Here is a 20,969-nt window from a genome sequence, read left to right as displayed (position 1 = left end):
CATGAACCAGGGAGATTTTGCTGTGTGACAATATGAGTCATCAAATGAGTCTTTATCCATAAGTATGAAATAACTGTGTTATTCTATCACCTTGACTAATTCCATTTATACTACATTTTCCTCAAGAATCAAAAAGAATAGTCTATAAAAAAATCAACCAAAAAAACCCCAAAGCCAAAAAAGAAAAAAACAACCCCTAAACCAAAGAGTTTATGGCCAGCTGCTTCTGTTTAAGCCCACCCAACTGCTTTTGTATTGATGCAGCATAGCTTGGGCATGATGTCATATGAAGGCCCAGCAGAATATACTCCAGTTGATCTTAAAAATATGTAGGGAAGCCTTTTCTCTCTGAATGTGCAAAATTTCCAGCAGTGGAGAAGGGAGTTGCCCACATGCAGAAAAAAATAGACTAAATGACCATAGTGGATAGATACGTGTGTAGGTTCTATCAAAGAAACAATGATTTTTACTATTTTCTCACTAAAACATAGCACCTAGTTTTAAAAATTAAAGATAGTAAGAACAACCTTCTGCTTTTTATTTGCTTTTCTGTGACCCTATGAGGATGGAAATAATTCTAGTCCTTTATTACCTATCTCCATCCATTCATACAACCACCCATGCACCTTCGTCCTCCTTCCTAGTTCTGTGGTTTGATATACATGCATGGAGATATTTGTATTTTATATAATTTACAATACATTTAATAGAAGATTTTCTTGTTTTAAATGTTACGGGGAGAAGAAAATAAATGTAATGAGGGCTGCAGCTTATAAACAGAAATATAATACACATTCACAGGAATATAGAAAGTATAATGACATTTATTATCTAGCCAGTCACTTATGAGGGTGGCACAATATATACCATTCTGAATGCCAAGGAACAATGAAAATCTTAAGGTGATAAATCTCTTTCAATGTCATGGGAACACAATTGTCACTTGTCATTACTGTGCATCTCTATATTTCTTCATATAGCCTAAACTGCCTATTCTTCCATAATTCAACGCATTTAATAATGCAGAAAATCAATTAATATTTACTGACCTGTCTCTGCTTCTCCGTGATGGGAACGCAGCATTACAGCCAGCCACTGTGCAGACATGCATCTCTTTTAAATGAACGTTTCGGTAGTGAAGCTTCACACTGTAGGAACTCTTGAAACTTTTCTTGCAAACATAGCAGATCTTGGGGTCTGGGCTGGAGCACATTTCACCTTCTGGGGAGAACTTCTGAGGGCTGCTGTAGTTGAATGTCGAAGCAAAACTTTCATGAAGAGCAGCCATACTGGCACTGCTTCCATTGTACAGTCCATATTGGCTCATATAGAACATATCGTATGTAGGGTCTGTATACTCTTCCTTCACCTTAATGACATCCTGGTTGGAAGAGTCATTGTGGTTTTCATCTGGTCGGTCACTGTGCATCATAGATTTTTCACCAGGTTCATGGAGGCGATCATCACCCTCCAGTGATTCTTCACACAATTTGGGCTCTGATGACTCTGACTCATTTTCATAATCTCTTTCATGCTCCTGGTCTTCTGATGTCATGCTGTCTGCCCTTCTTATGTCTGGTCTGGACATACATCTGTTTCTGTCACTTTTGGAAAAGTCTTTCACAGACAGGCCTGGGCTCATTTCCTCCTGAGAATGGCAGTGATTGTCATGACCAATGTCATTCACCATTGTGCTCCTGTCATTCACCTCTTCATCTTCATCGTCAAACTCATCAGCAGTGTCAATAACTTCCTTTTCAATTTTAACTGGCATGCTTGACTTCCTTGGCTTCTTCTTGGGGGCAAGGTCTGCATTGGGCTCTGGGGTGGGCATCAACACTGAAGGTACCGATGACTCCGAAGGAGGAGGGGGATGCTGCTCCATGCCACTCACAGCTGGTATTATGGGACTGGTTGGGAGTGAGGTTGGAGGACTCACCATCTCTCCAGGAGTAAGTAAATTTCTGTAAAAAGGAGGAACAGGTTGAACAGTCTTTAAAGCTGGGAAGACCAGCTGACTGGGAAGAGGGTTCTGTAGTACCGGGTCTAGAGGGGGAGTGGTAAACCCCATCGGTGGACGTCCAGGGCTTGTTAAAGTGAGGTTGGATTTTGTACTTGCTATGACAGGAGTGGCAGCACCTGATGTAGCGCGAATTAGATCTTTGTCACGGTTATTCCTTAGCATAGGCATGTGGAGGCGAGGATTTGGGTTAGCACTGTGGCGATTGCGGCTTCTAAGAGAGCTGAAGACCATATTGCAGCCTTCAATAGTGCATCGATGCTTGATTTTCAGGTGCACAGCATTGTAGTGGATTTTAAGAGTACCTTTGTCATAGAATGTTTTGCCACATGCATTGCAAAACACTCTTCCTTTCCTTGAGGCTGACCCCATTCTCCTCATTCTGTGAATTCGGAATGAGCTTTTTGTGTGCTCAGTTTTCGATAAGTCATTGACTGGTGTAGGTGTTTGAACAGGAGAGACACAGGCCGGCTCAGTTTTGGGCTCCACATTTGTGATACTGGTCAAAGCATTCCTGCTGGATGCTTGCTCATTCTTGAAAGGCGTAGGGGAAACTTCAGATTCACTGCTCTCATTATATTCATTTTGGGTTGTAAGGCTTGGTTCACGGAGCCTCATTGCTGGCTGTTCCAGCAGGAGGCCATTTGGAGGCAGCCCCAGCAGTGGAGCAGAGACTGGATTTATGTATTGGAATGGAAGCAGGAATGCAAGGCTATTCGGGATGTTTTCAAAATGATGAATGCTTGAAGGGTTGCTATTCTCCAGGTGAGCAAGGAGACTTGGGCTCCTGGTGCGATTATTGCTTTCAATAAAAGTCCTTATATCTGAATCTGTCTTTGAAGATGGCACAGCCACAGCCTGCCCTTCTTTTTCTTGAATTGCCATCAGCTCCACGATAGATTTCGTTTCTCCAAATCTCAGGAACTGCTGAAGGGTAATGATCTCTTCTTCCCTGGACATGATGGCCCAGCGGTCCAGCACCTTGCCTGCAGCATCCTAGAGGCCATATCAAAGAAACAACAAAGACAAAACACAGAGAAAAGCTTATTGATTCTGCATAATTATTGAAGAAGGTGCTCTGCTGCCTGAACATGAAACACTAAGCTCAAAAAACAAGATGCAAACAGTGTTAATGGAAGTTGACCAAACAATACAAACTTTCCATCCATGCAAATGCTATTGTTAGAGTCACAGTTAGAAAACCAGATTGAGTTTAACAGTGTCAGAGTACACAAAATGTAGAACTCTCGACTCTGTGATCTAAAATGCTTTCAGTACTTTATTTTTAACAACAGTGATCTCTGTGCAATGCTACTGTTTGGAATACATTAGTAAAACATGAATTATTGCTGTGCACACCACTGTAAAATACAAAAAATTGTACCTTAATCACTATTAAATGGTAATACTATTAGAAAGAGCTAAATAAATGTAACTGATAGATTTGCTTCTTAACTACAAGCAGATATAAGACTGAAGTTGTTTATAGGCCATTTCATAAGAAAAACTTTGATGCAAGGCATAATGTCTTGAAAACAGCACATAACACTTATATCTTAATCCCTTTTTTCCTGGACTTTTACTGGCAATTGATTGTAAGCTTGCAATCTTGGTATGGTTTAGACTTGAGAGATTATTTTTTTGTAGCTTTTTTATAAATGACAGTTAAAAATATGTAAAAAGTAAGGATCTGATGGATGTAGATAGCATAAATGTGTAAAAATGTTGTCTCTTAACATTGCCTTCTGATAGCAAGGGAAAAATCCAGAGAGACTACACATCAGTAATCACTAGACTATCTGTTGTTAAATATACATTAAAAAGCATTTCACACTTTCATTTTTGCTAGTAAGCATGAGATTTGCCTGAAGGTAGGACTTAAAAATTCTGCAATGTAATGTCAGGCAATCCATTCCAGCAAGTATTGATAAAAACATATTAAAATACTTCTATAATGAATACATCATTTTATTGGCATCTTTCCTTTTGGGCAAATGCTGGACATACCATTAGCACCGTAACTACATCCAACCAGAAATATAGAAGGCCATCAAACCAGAATTATTCCGATGATTCCTCATGCATTAACAGTTTGAAAGTCTCAAAAGATAAACCACCATACTGCCACTGATATTTTTACATCTTGAATCTCAGGTTCAGAACCTTACCCAAAGACTATGGACTACACACTATTGCAAAAACCATTAATTCTTGTTTGATTATGAAATCTGAAAATACCTTTCTTTCCCTCCAGCCCCTTTACCCCAGGATTTAATTTTTTTATTTATAAAATTAATTAATTATTTTCAGTCTTCAGACAATTGATTATTCTCTTCCCTCACATTTCCTAGAGTACCAAAAAATATAATTTTGCAATGTCAAATACTAAAGCATGTGTTTAATTAATTAGAGTTGATTTTATTATTTCAGTTCGAATATGTTCAGTTCATTTCACCTCTCTGGGTATAAAGTTAATGCTGAAGATTAATGACATGTATGTTTCAGTACCTTAGATACAACTACAAAATCTTTAAAAGTGCTCCACATGTGAACATTTACAATCAAGCCCTGAAAGACAATGAAACCCTCAACAGCATTTAACTTGGAAAATCTTCCCAATTGGTCCCAGAACCATCTATGTGTAGAGAATGTTCAGTCTGTATTTATGGTGATGAATGAAACATCATGATGGAGATGCTGGTTTTGGTTTGCAGCATTACTATGGAAATGTGCTCACCTTTGAAAACCCCTAAGCACAGTGGGCATCTTTGATTTCTTTGTCCTTACAGTTATTGATGTAGCAGTATTTTACAGTACTATCTAACAGAAATCATCACAGACATCAACTATCACTCCCAACAAGAAAAATAAGTAAAAAAATCAAAACCTAAATGGGGTTGGAGACAAAAAACAAAGCCATAAAAAAAAAAATTTAAAAAAATGGACAGGTTAATATTTTAAAGCTCCAATATTATATTTGTTTTTTTCCACCCAAATAACTTTAGCTACTCTGCCCTCGGGTAAGATCTAAAGTTTCTTACATCTACTTCAACAACTTCCAGCCAACCATAGCAGTCCAACATATGGGTAATTCCTACCTGGAATTGCAAAACCAGATTTGAATCAAATTTTGATTTCCAGGCCTTTGCTGTCATATCTGACCTCATCTATATGCACACATTTCCCATCACAAATAATTCCTTCTAACTGTAACTCCCATAGTTTAAAGATGGAAATAAAATTGTCTAATTTACTCTGCTTACCTGTATTGAATTAGGATTACTGCCTACAGCCAGATGCAGGCTGCTTTGTAATGTACTACTGCTACATTGTATTTTGTTTTTGTTTTAATTTGTAAATCATTCACAAGCTTATGTAACAGATGGATGCTTCACAAAACCTGATATATAAGTAAATAAAAGTAAATCACAGCTAGCACGACAATAACTCATGAGAATAATAGCTAGAGATCCTGTAACAGGCTCCCAGATGTAAGGGGAAGGCGGTGTCACACAGTCCCTCCCTGATGGCAGCACAGATAGCTTTCTGCATATACAGAACAGGCAGGAAAGCATCTAAATGCAGGGGCTCCCCGTGTGCTTTCAGGGAATTATTACACATCTTAACTGAGCAAAGCTGGCACTTAACTACATGTGTTACCTCTTGATGAGACACCACCCTTTGTTTCTTTTTGTTTAAGAATATACAGTGAGGAGCATCAGAGCTTCAGCAGCTGCTAAGTCCCACTGACCAGAGAAACTGGCAGTCAAGGGTGTGATAGTCATGGGGTTACCCTTGCTGTCACAGAAAAAGCAGGGAACCAGAAAGCTGATCTTAAATAATCCTTGTCAAATCCTACTAGTTATATCAAGCTTTATCTTGTTAGTTTTCAGCAAGAAGTTTTCTGGCCTTTTTTGCCTAACAAAAGTAAAAAGAAATATGCAGATGCTTATATTCCATAAAACCCTCACTGCTTATGGATACTGTGTAGCATATGCTTCAATATTTACACGGTGAAAGCTTTCCATAAATCATTGTAAGCATGTATTATGCAAAACTAGATAAAGAGTGAATAGGAATGTCATTTTTTGATAAAACTTAAAATTAACAAAAAATCTAACCATTATCCCACTTGAATTTAGCTATAACTAGCTAGGGATCTTTCTGTATATGGGAATACTTGATTAGAGGTTCAAGTCCTTTCTTACATGTAATCGATTTCTTGTTTCTTACAATCTCTCATGCTAAATTTTCTCCCCGAAGCCATTAAAGCATATCAACATTTAAATACTTCATGACAAAAGGTTCCAATTTATATTACTTTTTTCAGCTCACAACTGATTAAGCCAAGCCTCCAGTGACAATGTGTACAAGGAAGTCAGTGAGTACAGAGATACCACTGCATGCATACAGCTCTAAACCAGGCAGGAGAGAGGTAAACCCAATCTGTACAGCATACACTGATGCTCTTCCTTCTTCATCCAAACAGCCTTGCTTTGATTTTTAATTTAATCAATTCTGTTTTGTTCCATTTTGCTTTATTTATCTATTTATTAAATTTTATTTTGCTGTAAGGATCTCTTTCTCACAATTTCAGATGAAGAAAATATTTTAATCTTTAAACTATATTAAACTGACCTCCAAGGACCTAAGACATATCCCATAACCTTTTCTAACTCTAACCACACACTCAAGCCTATTATATGAATAGACCCACGTACACACATATGACATTAGATCTGTAAAGTAAAGTCATGGTTTATCACACTGAATTTGCCTTCTGAATTTTGCTGACCGTATGTTAGGAAGAGAGGTGTGTGCCAGGATATGTTAGGGCACATCTTGTCTTAAACTTCTGGGTCAAGAAGAACACATGGTGGTATCAAGATGATTATCTTGAATGACAGGCTACAACAGAGGATGGACACAAAGATCACTCTAATTTTTAGGAGCTTAACAGGGGAGGATTGTGAAGATGAATCTTCATTTCCCAAAGGCCTTTAGCCTTTAAATCTTTCAATTCAGCTTTAAAACCTCCCAATTTAAAAACTGCCTATTTAGAAAATAAGGGCAATCTACACAAGCATATACTACAAACATACACTTTAAACCTTGAACTTTTGTTATGAAATCAGTTGTTTTAAATTCTCATTTTGTGTGAGAAGCTCCCATGACTGCTGTGACTGCATTACAGGCAGATATTTTATATGTCAACACACAGAGAAATACATTTGTGTTCATATACAACACTGGCTTTTTGCAGTTCTATTCTATTTACTAATTCACTTCTTAGGATAGGAAAAATGTATATATACACCTGACTTGATACACAGTGAGAGATGCCTATACAAGGCTGAGATTAATAGAAAGGTTGAAAAATAGTTTGACTGCTTCTAAAACTATCTTTACGTTCTGGGAGACATTCAAGGATTTTATTTTCAAGTGCTACTGTGATAACTTCTGAGAATCAGTTAAACAGAAAAAAAATCATTGCTAGGCTTCGTATTTTAGTAAGCTTGCATATGCACCTAAATTGTGGCTTTTGGTGCATATCAGTGAAGTTTCCTTGTTACAGAATATTGCATAGATACATGTTTGATCAAATAACTAGGGTAGCTCAGGGTTTATCATGAATTTTTCTTCTATAAGCTCTTCTTAAGGAGCTATGTATTTTCTAGCTGATCTCAAAGAAACATTTTGAATGCAGCTGTAACAGTTGAAAAGCAGACTGAAATATATTAATTTGATCATACTATAATTGCACAGGATGGTTTTAATTAGGGTGTAGACAGAAAAAAAAAAAAGTCAACATTTGTTTCTAATAAAGAAAAGCCTTTATAATTTCCATGATTTAGGGTTTGTTGTTTTGGTTTGGCTGAATTTCCCATAAGCATCCCTTTGCTTCACAATTAAATTTCAAGCTGTTACACTCTGGGTAGTCCTACTACTCCTGGGGTAAGAGTTACCAAAACTGTGCAGCAGCACACCAACTCACATTAGTAAAGATGGGACAATGTGCAACATCTCTAACTCATTCTGGCTAACTCCCACTGATCTCAGTAGGACCAAGGCAAGCCCTCTGTCTAGTTTTCCACAGAAATATACACTCACACATGCAGATGCTCATTTTCCTGATAGGAGTTTTTACCATGCTGTATCTCACTCACCTTTGCTCCTGGAAACATGAAGAAAAGATGTGCATACTTGCTCACTGTGATTTTACATGTGCAACTAATATGAGATTTAACACATTAAGTCTGCAAAGAGGCATGGTTGAAATTTTTCCCTTCAGCTGTCACTTCTCATCCACCTCCCACCTGCCTCTCTTCACCAACAGAAACCATATGAAAAAATGCATGTGTAAGTGTCGGCAGTCCTTTCCTTGAGTTATACTGCTGCAGCAGGGACAAACAGTGCAGCACTACTGAGTCGTCAGTCAACAATGGAAATCTTATCTTTTGACTTCACTGCAGCCTCCATTCTGCCAGAACTGAGACAGTCTTCCCTTCTGGCACCCCCTTTCTCTGACCATTTGTTTGCCTTGCCCCGAAGACACAGGGTAGGCATAAGGACACCTGCATGCTACAGGGAAAGAGAAGGTTGCTGTCTCTCCCCAAAGCACCACTGAGAATGAAACTGGCAGTGTGTGTTCAAATGAAGAGTAGCATGAATGATACACACACACACACACACACACACACACACACACACACACACACACAAACACACACAGATATATATATATATTTGCAAACTTTAGGAACCGATAGTTTAGACACTGGGGCAAATCTGGCTGCACTTTAGATCAAGAATAATTGCACCATAAACCTGGAGTAATTCCACGGACCATGCTGGAAAGTAATTTTGACCTAACTTAGCCCTGAAACATGATGTGGAGCCAAATCTGTGTGAATATATAGTGGGGGTGTACCACCATGGTGGAGCACAGCAGCTGTGTAACAGCGCACAGGAGCACTGCTCAATGGTTTTGGAGTGAAAGTGAGGAACACCATGTCCTGCTAAAACTGCAGATGAAACATAAGGCAGTGGAATGCAATAACCGCAGCGGAAACCTGGCCAGGACACCGCCGTTAACCACCCACACTCTCGCTTAATGGCCTTCAGGGTCTTTATTGACCGAAAATATGCAGGTCTTCTGTTTCACATCTTATCCCAAAGATGCATGCCAGGAGTGCAGACACCTCCCTGCATAAGCAACCTGCTGAGGTGCTGGTTCTGGACTAAGCTGCATGGAGTGGTATGAAAACACTGGATCCTGAACACATGACTCCTTTTGGGGACTGAACTTCCTCATAATATACCCCAATCACAGCATGCTTTTTCATTTTTCAGGTTCATCAACCTTAAAACGCCCTTGAAAGCATTGCCCAGAAAAAGGATGACACTGTCATTTGCCAACTACAAAGCAGCCATGTGGATTGGTGATAATGTCTCTAACCAATATCAGAAAAAAAACAGTAATCTGAACTCTTTCACCTCTTCATGAACATATGTTCACCTCTGCAACTCCAGTGAAACTATCAGGGTGCAAGGGCACTGGTCTTAAATTCCGTGTCTGATTTTCTTAAACATATTGTTTGACTTTTGATAAAATACTCACTTTGTTATGGATGATTATGGACCAGATAATATGTATATATGTATAATTCACAAGACACTTACTGTTTTTTTCCTGAATAACACTGCACACAGTATTTTTATTTTTAAAACTATAATAGATCACTGTGGGGTTACAGTGTGTTTAATCACAACAGCTTGAGCTTTATTCAATCATAGCAGCTACATCAAGTCTCTTTGTATTTGGGTGCCAGACAACAGCAGATGTCTGTCCATACTTAGAGGAAAAAAATCTAAGCGCTACCAGAGTCTGATACTCTTCTTGCATTTACTAGTTTTCACAGTCGTGTAACCGCTGTGGTTTAACCCCAGCTGGCCGTAGCAGCACACAGAGGTTCACTCACTATTCCCTCTGGCCCCAGTGGGTAGGAGAATTGGAGAGGAAAGGTAAACCTTCTGGGCTGAGACCAGAGCATTTTAATAATTGAAGTTAAATAAAATAGAATAATATTATTGGAAATGAAAAGGAGAGAGGAACAAAACCCAAGAGAAAGAAGTGATGCACAATACAATTTCTGACTGCCTGCTGACTGACACCCAGACTGTTCCCAAGCAGGAGTGACTGGCCCCTCCACGCCAACTCCCCCCACTGTGTATCTTGGGCATGATGTTCAAGGGTGTGGGAATATACAGGCCACCAGTCCTGGCCATGATCCCTCACAGCTTCTTGTGCACCTGGCTGCTGGCAGCACATGGGACACTGAGAAAGTTCTTGGTTTAGGGCAAGCCCTACTTAGCAACAACTAGAAATCACTGTTATTCAAAGGGTTCTCATACTGAATCCAAAAAAAACCCCACTGAACCAGCTACTAAGAAGGTAGTGAACTCTATCCTCTCCACAGAGCCAGGATGAAGTACTATGATGTCAACAAAATGTGCTTTGACTAACAACTGCCATGTTGATGACAAGTGTTAAAAGGCAAAAGATGCCTCTATTTGATGACAGAAGAACTCCTGTTAGCATGGATACAAACTGACACTTTAAGCTTTAAGAAGATCCAAAGTAATTTTTTAGCAGTTCTTCTTATCTCATTTATTTTGAAGTACTAGGGACACTTCCCAAGTATTTTGTCATTCTCACTCCAAGAACTGCAGAAATTTTCAAATGCCAACATTTATTCTCTTTACCATCCATTCTGGTTGAGGTGTCCAAAAGATTTTCAGAAATGAGAAATTAATGTGAGGTGAACATACACTTTACAGTGTCTACTCACAAAAGAATTTTTAATGCACACTAAAGGGGAAGCATTTGTTCTCAACATTCCTGAAATGGTAGAATATCAAGACTTTATTGGAATTGTTTATTTAAATTTCGTAAACGGCTTTGAAATCCTTAAACTTGGACCCAAAGTACAGAGAATATTTTGACACATTTGCTTCTCTACAACTTGCTAGAGTGGAAAATTCAGTGAAGTATCTGAAGAAGCTTTGCCACTAATTTGTGGCAAGTAACAGCATGTTTGTCCTTAGGCCAACATGGCTACTAGAGGTAATTAAATCACCAAGCACATGGTGTATGTGTATAAAATTTAGAGTGCATGAAGTGCCACGGGCACTTTTCAGATAGCATGTAAACAGAGACATGAACATGGTAAGCCACTGAAATAATTTCAGCTACAAAATAATTTTAGAACACAATTTTGCATGTAAGTGGGTTGGAAATAACCATCATACATATAACAATAGCAATGATTCTTTTTCATTCTCACAATGATTTTTTTGCATATATATTTGTCCATTTTGATATAGGACATAAAAAAAAGTTGCCTTGACACTATCAGTCACCAAAAACAACTTGTGCTGTTACTTTTTGATGTTAGTGCTGCAAAACTTACTGAGAAGTAAAGTTATATTTTCTCTGGTTTTCTGTGCTCTGGCAGTCTTTCAGTAAGTGTAGTAAGTGCTTTTTGAGCCTCAGTTTCACTAACACTGACATCATGACACATAATTTTTGTGAGAAATGGGAAATAGTCACAAAGAGCATTCATAAGGTGTTGTATTTGCAATACACACAGCTACAAGAGACACCCAGCCCCTCTTCAGCCTAGAATTTTCCCAAGGCACGATGCGATAATATAAACAAATTGTGTCTGATATCCTCGCTTTACTAACACGGACTGCACCAAATGCAGGGCAAGACATCCAACCAGTCAAATCAAGTCAAATTATCAGATGATCCTTCCCTCACTTTAAATCTGAACTGACTAAAGCCATAATCCTGACTGGAAAGCATAACAAAAAAACAGCTGAGTCTTTCTAGGCTTTTCAGTAAAACTTCCAACTAAGTAAGAAATAATGCTCCTAGCCAGGAGCATTGTAAGGAATTGAGAAGTTGCACAAGGCCATAAACACTGGAATGAAAGTGCCAATGAGTTATACTCATAAATCGGACTTCATCACATTCTCGGTTTTCTGATTGCACCCAAATTGTGTCTCAGTAAGGGGATTCAGCTGTACTATATGCAGGATATATGAATGGCAGCAGAATCAGGAGATTGATTTCCATCTTTACTATTCATTAGGGGACTATGCATTATTACTTGTAATATATACTACACGATCTTAATGAGGCTTTTTTCTTTTATTGTTTACTGAAAAAATTTACACCAATGAAACACAGGTGTGTCATAGGTGACAATGTGATGCAAAAGGGAGACAGCAGGGTGCAGAAGTGACACCTAAAAGGCAAAGGTCACTGGAATATAAAAAGGCATGAAGCGAGTTATCAGTTTGAACCTATTAAAGGCAGTGAAATGCAAGAGAAAGTGGGGAAATTATATTACAGTGTACAAAGTAATAATAACTGTGCCTTCATGTCTTAATACCCTCTTGTCCCAGCAGTCCTGACTTTCTAGGCAGCCCACTTCTCCACATTAACAGTAGTCATTTGGAGAGCAGCAAACGTGCCATTAGAAGCACTTTTACAAGTGTATATTCATCCACCAATTAGCTTAATGTGGCTGCTTTCTGCATATTTTCTATCCAGGCTTGCACAAATCTTATTAATATTTCCCCCTAGCGCTTTGACAGATTACCTTGTCATTATGCATCCTGGAGCCTTTTAAACAATATGGGTAAACTACTGTTTGCGAGGTTAATGACAATTATCCCCTAATTACTGCATAAGTCACTCAGTCCACTTTATCTCATAGGCAGGGTTCTGCTCTGTGTATCTGCCATTGTGTCACTGTAAATGAATCTTGTATAGCTATGTTTATCTGTCGTTGCCTTGTAAATTACACTGACAGAAGAATGAACAAATTACTGTGTATCATCACTTAAATACAGCTTCTGATAAAAAAACGTCCCACAAGCACAGCACTTGAATTTTACCCTGATCACAATTAGCAAACACATATTGAATGTTTTGGGAGATATATTTAGACGTGGATGGGACACTGTGGTGGAAGCAGGTTCTGAAGTGCTAAGTCTAAGGGCATTAAAACAGAAGAACTATAGAAAGCTACACTAGTAGTAATTTGGCAATTACCTCTTGAGAACTCTTCTGTTAATTTAACAGTTGATAGATGAGCCAGTATTATTTTCCAAACAATCTGATATTCAGGGCTGTGCTGAATTCTACAATTTCTATTTCTATTGTTTCTGACTGCAGCCACATAGGATATTTTTTAGCTGAAAAATCCAAATAAATTTGGAAGAGAAGTAGCATTCATAAAACCACAAGCATTGCTAATTTAACACATGCATTTCAGAGCAATATCTGCATCAGGAGAGGAATGGAGAATTGGCAAATACCAACTTCCTTGTATATTCCATTTGTCTGAGGCAACTTCAATGTCACAGGTAAGAGTACTCTACTGGTGGAATACATCACTGTGATAGATATGTCGTTCTTTGAGAAAGAAGGTTGAACTTGTTATTGTGCTTCATCCTTTCTTTACCAAAGACATCTCAATGTCTTCAACCAGAAGTGCCTACATAGTCAGTGCTCAGAGACAAAATCATTGGTAAAGAACATTAAAACAACAGCAGCTTTTAAAAATAATGCCTCCTCCTACATTGGTCTTGGGAGGGTACCTGATTCATAGTCCTAGGAACCACAGTCCTTTTTAAACAGTACAACAAAGACAGTGCAGTTGACTCTGTCTTGGGACAGTCCCTTCTTGAGTCAGAGAAAGCCTTTTAGTACTGGCTTGTATTGCTGGCAAACATGGTAATTGCACAGTGTTAGTAATAAGGTTACACATAAGACATTTTATCATATTTGGGGATACACTTAATGCACATATACAATACATTCACAAGTATCATAATGCTACAGTTATGTATTTAAAATTTATATGATTTTGCCTTATATTTTATATATCTCCTCATTCAGTAAGCCTTCTCATTCTATGCATGTACTAAAATATGCCCAGCACCAGCTTCTGACCAATGTGGTACAAAAAAATCCAAAGTACTGAAGGTAACAAGCAAATTGGAGAAGAATTATGATTCCTGAACGGTAGCAATATAAGACAGTTTAAGCCACTGTACAAGAAAAAGAAAATGTCAGAACTCTCCAAAATATGGTGATTATTTACTGCGATTCAGGAAGTTATGCTAACACTGAAAACCTTTTTATCAATGTAAAGGGTAAATTTCTTTTGTTGGATTACAATAGTGTCACATCTAGAAAGAATGGGCAGACTGAAATGTAGCAAAATTACTGATATTACAGAAAATCACAGTGGTTTGAATGCAACACAGATGAGGGCGGCACCTTTGACCATGTTCTCAGCATAACTTGGGAGAAAAAGCTATAGTGAAATGGTAAGAAAATGTAACAGCCATCACTGCCAGGGACAACTGAAAAGACTGATCGATTTTGAGTAAGCACTACCTCAAGGGTTTTGGTCCCACTAGGATTGATCTTTGTGTCTGTCCTGTGCTCAGTCAATGCAACTTTCAGCAGGGTTTCCACTGCAGAAATAAATGGAAGTGCTGTAGTAACCCTCTACTCTCCCTCTAAGTATATTATTTTCTCTCTATGCTGAAGGAATAAAAAAAAACCAACAAACCAATAATGTGGTAGATGGTAAAGTGCAACAAATGGTTTAAAAAGTTTAAGGACACAGAATGCTGTTATTTTCATGTACAATCTTATTCGGGAAAAAAAAAAAGTTTATATTTTGTTAATTTTTATCTTTGAATTTTAAGCTGCTTTGGCTTCTGATCTTTGCCAAGAGCAGAGAAACTGTCAAAAGTATTACTGAAAATGAAAAAAATTGTGTCAGTTGGCTTCTCTTGATCATCTAGGTGGGTTACCTTGTCATAAAATAAAATTAATGACACATATTGACAGTATGGACTGAATGGAAGAATAAGCGAGCGACTGCTAAATGTTGGAGATGAACAAGCACCATTTACTGGACTATCCCTATATTAATGTAAAAGGGTTTTTTTCAAAACATAATGGAAATTCTGATTGAGTAAATTCTTTCAACCTGAGCCATACATCTCATTCTTACATTCAAAGGGCCTGATGTCATATGATGGACATAAGATAAGATGGGACCTTGGTTCTTGCACAGAAAATATTTACTTTTTTTTTTAGTGAGTTTGCAGCTTCAGATTTACTATTTGAACTATGGATGCAGATGACCTAAATGCTTAGAAATCCAAACTAAACAACTGAATCATACCTAGTCTTAGGGTTTAAAGAAGGATCTAAAACATCAAACAGAAATCTCATAACCGAAATCACATGAAAAGAAGACCATTATTTTTACATTTTCAATGCCTTGTCATGGAGCAACCTCAGTGAAAGAGGCGGAGGTTGGTATCCTCAAGGAAACTGAAGCTTAATTTCTAGACTCACCAGCCACTTCTTATGTATTCTGGACAAGTCATGGTCTTTCCATATCTCAGATCTTTGTTTTTAAAATGGAAATAGACAACATTTCCCTTTACTTCATGATTGTAAAGAAAACCTGCTGCAGACTTTGAAAGCCTGAAGTCCATGGAGCACTACTCTATGACTCTATATGTAATATAGAATTTCATCCTTTCTGACCAACCTGATCTCCTTTTATATCAGGTGACCTAACCAGTGGATGCAGGGAAGGCTGTGGATGTCTGCCAGGACTTCAGCAAGGCCTTCACCATCTCCCACAGCAGCCTCCTGTAAAAGCTGGCAGCCCATGGCTGGACAGGTTCACCCTTCCCTGGGTTCAGAACTGGCTGGAGGGCAGGACCAGAGAGTGGTGAATGATGCTGCACCCAGCTGGGGGCTGCTCACTAGTGGTGTCCCCCAGGGATCTGTGTTGGGCCCAGTCCTGTTTAGTATCTTTACTGATGATCTGGATGGGGTGATTGAGCTGCCCTTAGTAAATTCATGGGTAACACTAAGTTGGGTGGAGTGTTGATCTGCTGGAGGGCAGGGAGAATCTGTAGAGGGATGTGGACAGGGTGGATTGATGGGCTGATGCCAATAGCATAAAGTTTAACAAGGCCAAGTGTCAGGCCCTACATTTTGGGCAAAACAACCCCAAGCAGTGCCACAGTGTGGGGGCAGAGTGACTGAAAAGTGGTCCAGCAGAAAAGGACCTGGGGGTGCTGGTGACAGTGACTGAACATGAGCCAGTGTGTGCCCAGGTGGCCAAGAAGGCCAATGGCATCCTGGCCTGTACCGGCAGTGGTGTGGCCAGTGAGTCTAGAAAAGGGATTTTCCCTCTGTGCTCGGCACTGGTGAGGCCACACCTTGAATTCTGTGTTCAGTTTTGGGCCCCTCACAACAGGAAAGACATTGAAGTGTTAGAGTGTGTCCAGAGAAGTCAACAGAGTTGGTGAAGGGCGTGGTCTCCCCCATTATGAGAAGCGGCTGAGGGAACTGGGGTTGTTTAGCCTAGAGACGAGGAAGCTCAGGGATGACCTTATCACTCTCTACAACTGCCTGAAAGAAGGCTGTAGACAGGTGGGGGTCAGCGTTTTCTCCCAGACTACCAGTGACAAAAAGCCATAGCCTCAAGCTGTACTATGGTTCAGGTGGACAAGAGGAGAAATTTCTTCACTGGAAGAGGTGTCAGGCATTGGAATGGCCAGAAAAGTGGTAGAGTCACCATCCCTGGAAGTGTTCAAGATATAACTGGATCTGGCATTTGGTGTCAACAAGGTGTTAACAAGTTGGAGGTGATCAGTCAAAGGCTGGACTTGATGATCTCAGTTTTTTTCCAAAGTAACTGATTCTATAATTTTATGATTCAAGGTAACCTCAATAAAATTGTATATTTCTACATGAATATTCAAACAACTCACACACAGTTATAAGCGAGGTTTGCTTATAGGAGGTTTGAAGAGAAATTACAGACTTAGAAAATGTTACTAGAGAATTTCAGTATCATTCACACTCCTGTTTTCAGTGGTGGACAGGGGGACAGGGGGATAGGCTATAAGGATTCACTTCTATGATACGTAAGCTTCCACCAGCCAATGAACACCTTTTCTAGTTCATACTCTCAGAGAACAGCCTTTATTACACTTTGCTGGAACTGTTTCATTCATGCTTATTATGTTCAAGGCTTCCCAAGTGAAATGATTCTCAAATAAGCATACCAATCCCTCTTCCCCAAATGGACACCGATGAACTGTCATTAGCGTACTTCTAGCACAGCAAATTCTGAAGAAAATAACAGTGCTCATACTTACAAGTTTCTTTTGATAACTTTACAAGCTGCCCTCTTGCCCCAGGGGGGAGACTGTCTACACAGAAGAGAGTCCCCTGAACAAAAATATTTGTTGCAAAGCAAATAAAATTAATTATTTTCATAAAAAGGAGAGAAGGAGGATAGCTTGGCAAAATGCTGGCAAGAAGTTAATTTTCATGTCTTTGGCACATAAACAGCTCTTAGAAACGGCATCCAAAGTCAGTCAAAGTGTGGCTGATAAAGCAGGCTTGCCTTTCAACTTTCACTTTTTAATAATAAAAAATCAATATATGGAGGATTACAGGCCTCTTGGTTTTGAATTTTTATAACAAAACCAAAAGATGACAAGGTTATGGCAGTATATGAAATTCAGGCCACAGCCATTATGATGCAAATATTTATACCCTGTTTATTTACTGCACTCTACAGTGAAACTGAAATAAATTATTAAAATAAAATAAATTTTATATATATGTATATAAAATTTTATTTGCAACAACAATCCCTAATATGCATTCTGAAACCCAGAAAATTAACAGATTCCACTACAGATCTGAAATGTCCATTTAAAATAAAACAAGGAATAGTCCTGATAGCAACACGCGGACCACTGTAAACGCTTACATGGAGCCAAAAGCACTGTAAATTATGCTATAGAGTGAAGAGAAAGTATTGTGGTGTACAGAAGAACCAAGCAAGTCTCTCAGCAATCACAGACTCCCTCAGCTGTTCCTCAGTGATGACAGTGTTTGAAATTAAATTGTTTAAACAGTTTTGTGAAGGATGCAAGACTCTCATTGTTCTCAGGCAGACCAACTGAGCTTGGCTCAAGCATGATAATAACACAGAAAATTTTGTGTATTCAGTCCATACCCCTGCAATCTTTAAAAGAGGCAAATGGAAACTGAAGAATGTAAGCCAATGTCAGTTTTCCCCACATAGGATAATAAAGTCAGTCCTCAACAGGAATTCATAAAATTCAAAGTAAACAGTTATTTTTTAATGCTCTTGAGCATTTTATCTCATACCTGTATGTCTTGCACTCCTCTTAGCAAGAAATGATTGCTGCCAAGTCATTAGAAATGCAACATAGTAATGTTATGTGATCAACTCCTAGGATTTTTTTCTCATATTTTTTTTCCTTTAGTGAACTACAGTAATTAATTCAATTTGGTGGAGCTAAACAAGCAAGGTTACCTATAACATGGTTGTCTCAAACCACATGAGTTTTAAGGAGGGGACTGCACCTTCAAAAGTCCATTAATCAAATCAAATTAGTACACAGGATTCACCATGGGCACATCACAGCAGTGTGAGCATGTTTAGACAATTACATTGTGGTACACTCATAGCAGCAAGGACATAGCAAACAGCAGCAGCAGTAGGCCAGAACATGCAGAAATACAGGGGCTTACACTCGTCCTTTCACTGATCTGAGGAAGTGAAAAACATTGAATTTATACAAAGGAGGCACTGTTGGTCCTGCATGACTTAGGAACAACCTTTAACACAAGATGCAGTCAAATCAAGTGTAAAGCCAGGCTTCATTTTTCCTTAAGTGCAATTGTAGAAAATAACATAGGCAGACACAAGCAGGAATATAATTAAGCTGTGTTTTCATAGAAACAGGACAGGTAAGGTTTGGAAAGAAGAAGTAAAAATTTGTGTGTGAGAATTTGGAGGGAGGATAAAGCAATAGCAAACTCCCTTTGCAATCAGGTTTGTTTTTGTTTTTTTTTTTTTCTATTTTTCAACCACAGCAGCAAGGACAGTGGCTGAAGAACAGCCACCTATAGTATAACTGTCCATAAGTGAACACAGACTGGGCTGATGCCAGAACAGTAAAAGCAGCACTCACTTTTTATTTTTTAAGCACTTTGTATTGTACAGAGCCCTTTAGGAAGATTGATTTCCATAAAGCCTCATTTCTATCTCAAGATACTGATGATGCCATAAACCACAAGAGTTTCTCCACTCAAAATCCTGTAGTGGAATTTCAGATTCACCACAAAAAGCCCACGTATTAGCCAGGGCTTAAGGAGTACAGGCATGTACTGCAAGGCATAGTGTTAGGTCAGCCACAGAATCGAAGAGCAATAAACTTAGACAAAAATGTCTAGCTTTAAAGTAATTGCATATATATGCATATACACATTTTGAGCATTCTACCTACATTTTCTAGACAATTCTACCTATTATTTAAAGTTGATCATCACAGCATCTTTACTGGCCAGGTAAAAGCTACTTAGTCAAAGAATATGAGGCAGAATTCCCTGAAGAAATTATTATTTCTTTTGGTACTTTATTATGTATGGATGCTTTTTGGTGTTTGTTTGTAGGGTATACAGGGGCTTTTGATAGTGTTCTTCCATCACTTTATTTATCTGGCTGGAATTTTGTTTTGTAACTTGACTGCTATTATACTTGGAGTAAAAAAAAAGTCCTCCTCTCTTGTGCCATACACAGCCTTGAAACAAGACAAAAATAATCGACAAAAGAAGGAAGAGAGAAGGGAGCATGAGATATTATGCCATGTTTTAAGATAAACTGAAGAGAAAACACAAGAGTCACAATCGACTTCATGTATTTTGAAATTAATTAGTGTTGGTATGATGTTATCTTAAGAATAGCCAGTCTCATTTGGAGTACAAACACAGAACTTGTGACACTTGAACAGACACCCCAGAAATCGCCCTCTAATGAGCCCTTCCTCTACACCCAATCAACATAAAAAAGCTGTTGTCTTAGTTTTCAAAAAATATACTTTTCAAAGCTGGTGATGAAGCCTCGGTGACGCACAGCTCAGCATTAGTAGGGAAGTGTCCCCTGAACCTCAGGTGTAGCTGCTTGTCAGGAATGCAGATGCAAGTGACATCTGCCTCACTAGGGACTGAGCGCTCCACTGATTCAATAAGGCTACACAAGTGCAACAGGCCTTGATGTCAGTTACATGGTTTTACATACCTACCATGTCAGTGGTTCTCAGCCTCCCTGGGAATTTATTCAGATATAAGTGTATTCAGCCCATAACAATGTCTTCTACCTGCCAGAGAGCTAGAAATATTCCCACCTTTTATGAATCTACAGTGCATGACTGCTGGTATTTTATATGTTGGGAGGGGGAGCGAGAGAAAGAAAGACAGAGAGAAGAGAGAAAAGGAACAAAAAAGAGAAGGGGAAAGGATGGAGAGAAAGAAGGGAAGAAGCAAAAGAAAACCAGCCAGAATCAGAGTGAAAAGGAGAGAAAGAGGAGAGGGAGAGGACACTTTTCTAGACTTGCTTTTCCATCCACCTCCATCAATTTCTCAAAGAATAAATCCACTTACATACATAACAACATTTGTCCAAACACTGTTTCAAAAATGCTGGAAGCATAGAAAACTGTGCTTAACCCATCTACATTCTTCTTTTGTTTAAAAGAGAGAATACTAAAAATTTCAAATTTCAAAAATTCGTATTTCTTGCACATTATGTAAGTAAGCATCCAGTGCAACTACTTGCTGATGTAAAACTGCACAAATGATGTGCACTGATGTAAAACTGCACACAGTTGCTTATACAACTGTGACCCAGATCAATTAATTTTTAACTGCAGACATAAAATACAGACATCAGTTAGCAAAGACATGATTTCTGGGATCAGATTAGATTTCTGTACACTTTGC

General features: G+C 38.6%; 1 protein-coding gene across 7 annotated transcripts in view; it reads right to left on the bottom strand.

Moving 5' to 3' along the window:
- The window catches only part of BNC2 (basonuclin zinc finger protein 2), a 340,849-nt gene that overhangs the window by 32,025 nt on the left and 287,855 nt on the right, over positions 1-20,969 (bottom strand). For all 7 annotated transcript variants that reach the window (XM_086867613.1, XM_086867609.1, XM_086867611.1 and 4 more), the window contains exon 5: positions 1,050-3,016. In XM_086867613.1, the coding sequence (XP_086723739.1) occupies positions 1,050-3,016 (1,967 nt within the window). The remainder of the gene's footprint in view (positions 1-1,049; positions 3,017-20,969) is intronic.

This window comes from Cyanistes caeruleus, chromosome Z (assembly GCF_971803275.1).
Source record: "Cyanistes caeruleus chromosome Z, bCyaCae1.hap1.1, whole genome shotgun sequence".
Classification (NCBI taxonomy): Eukaryota; Metazoa; Chordata; class Aves; order Passeriformes; family Paridae; genus Cyanistes; species Cyanistes caeruleus.
The sequence above is the reverse complement of the archived record's forward strand: the minus strand, read 5'-3'. Positions and strand labels throughout refer to the sequence as shown.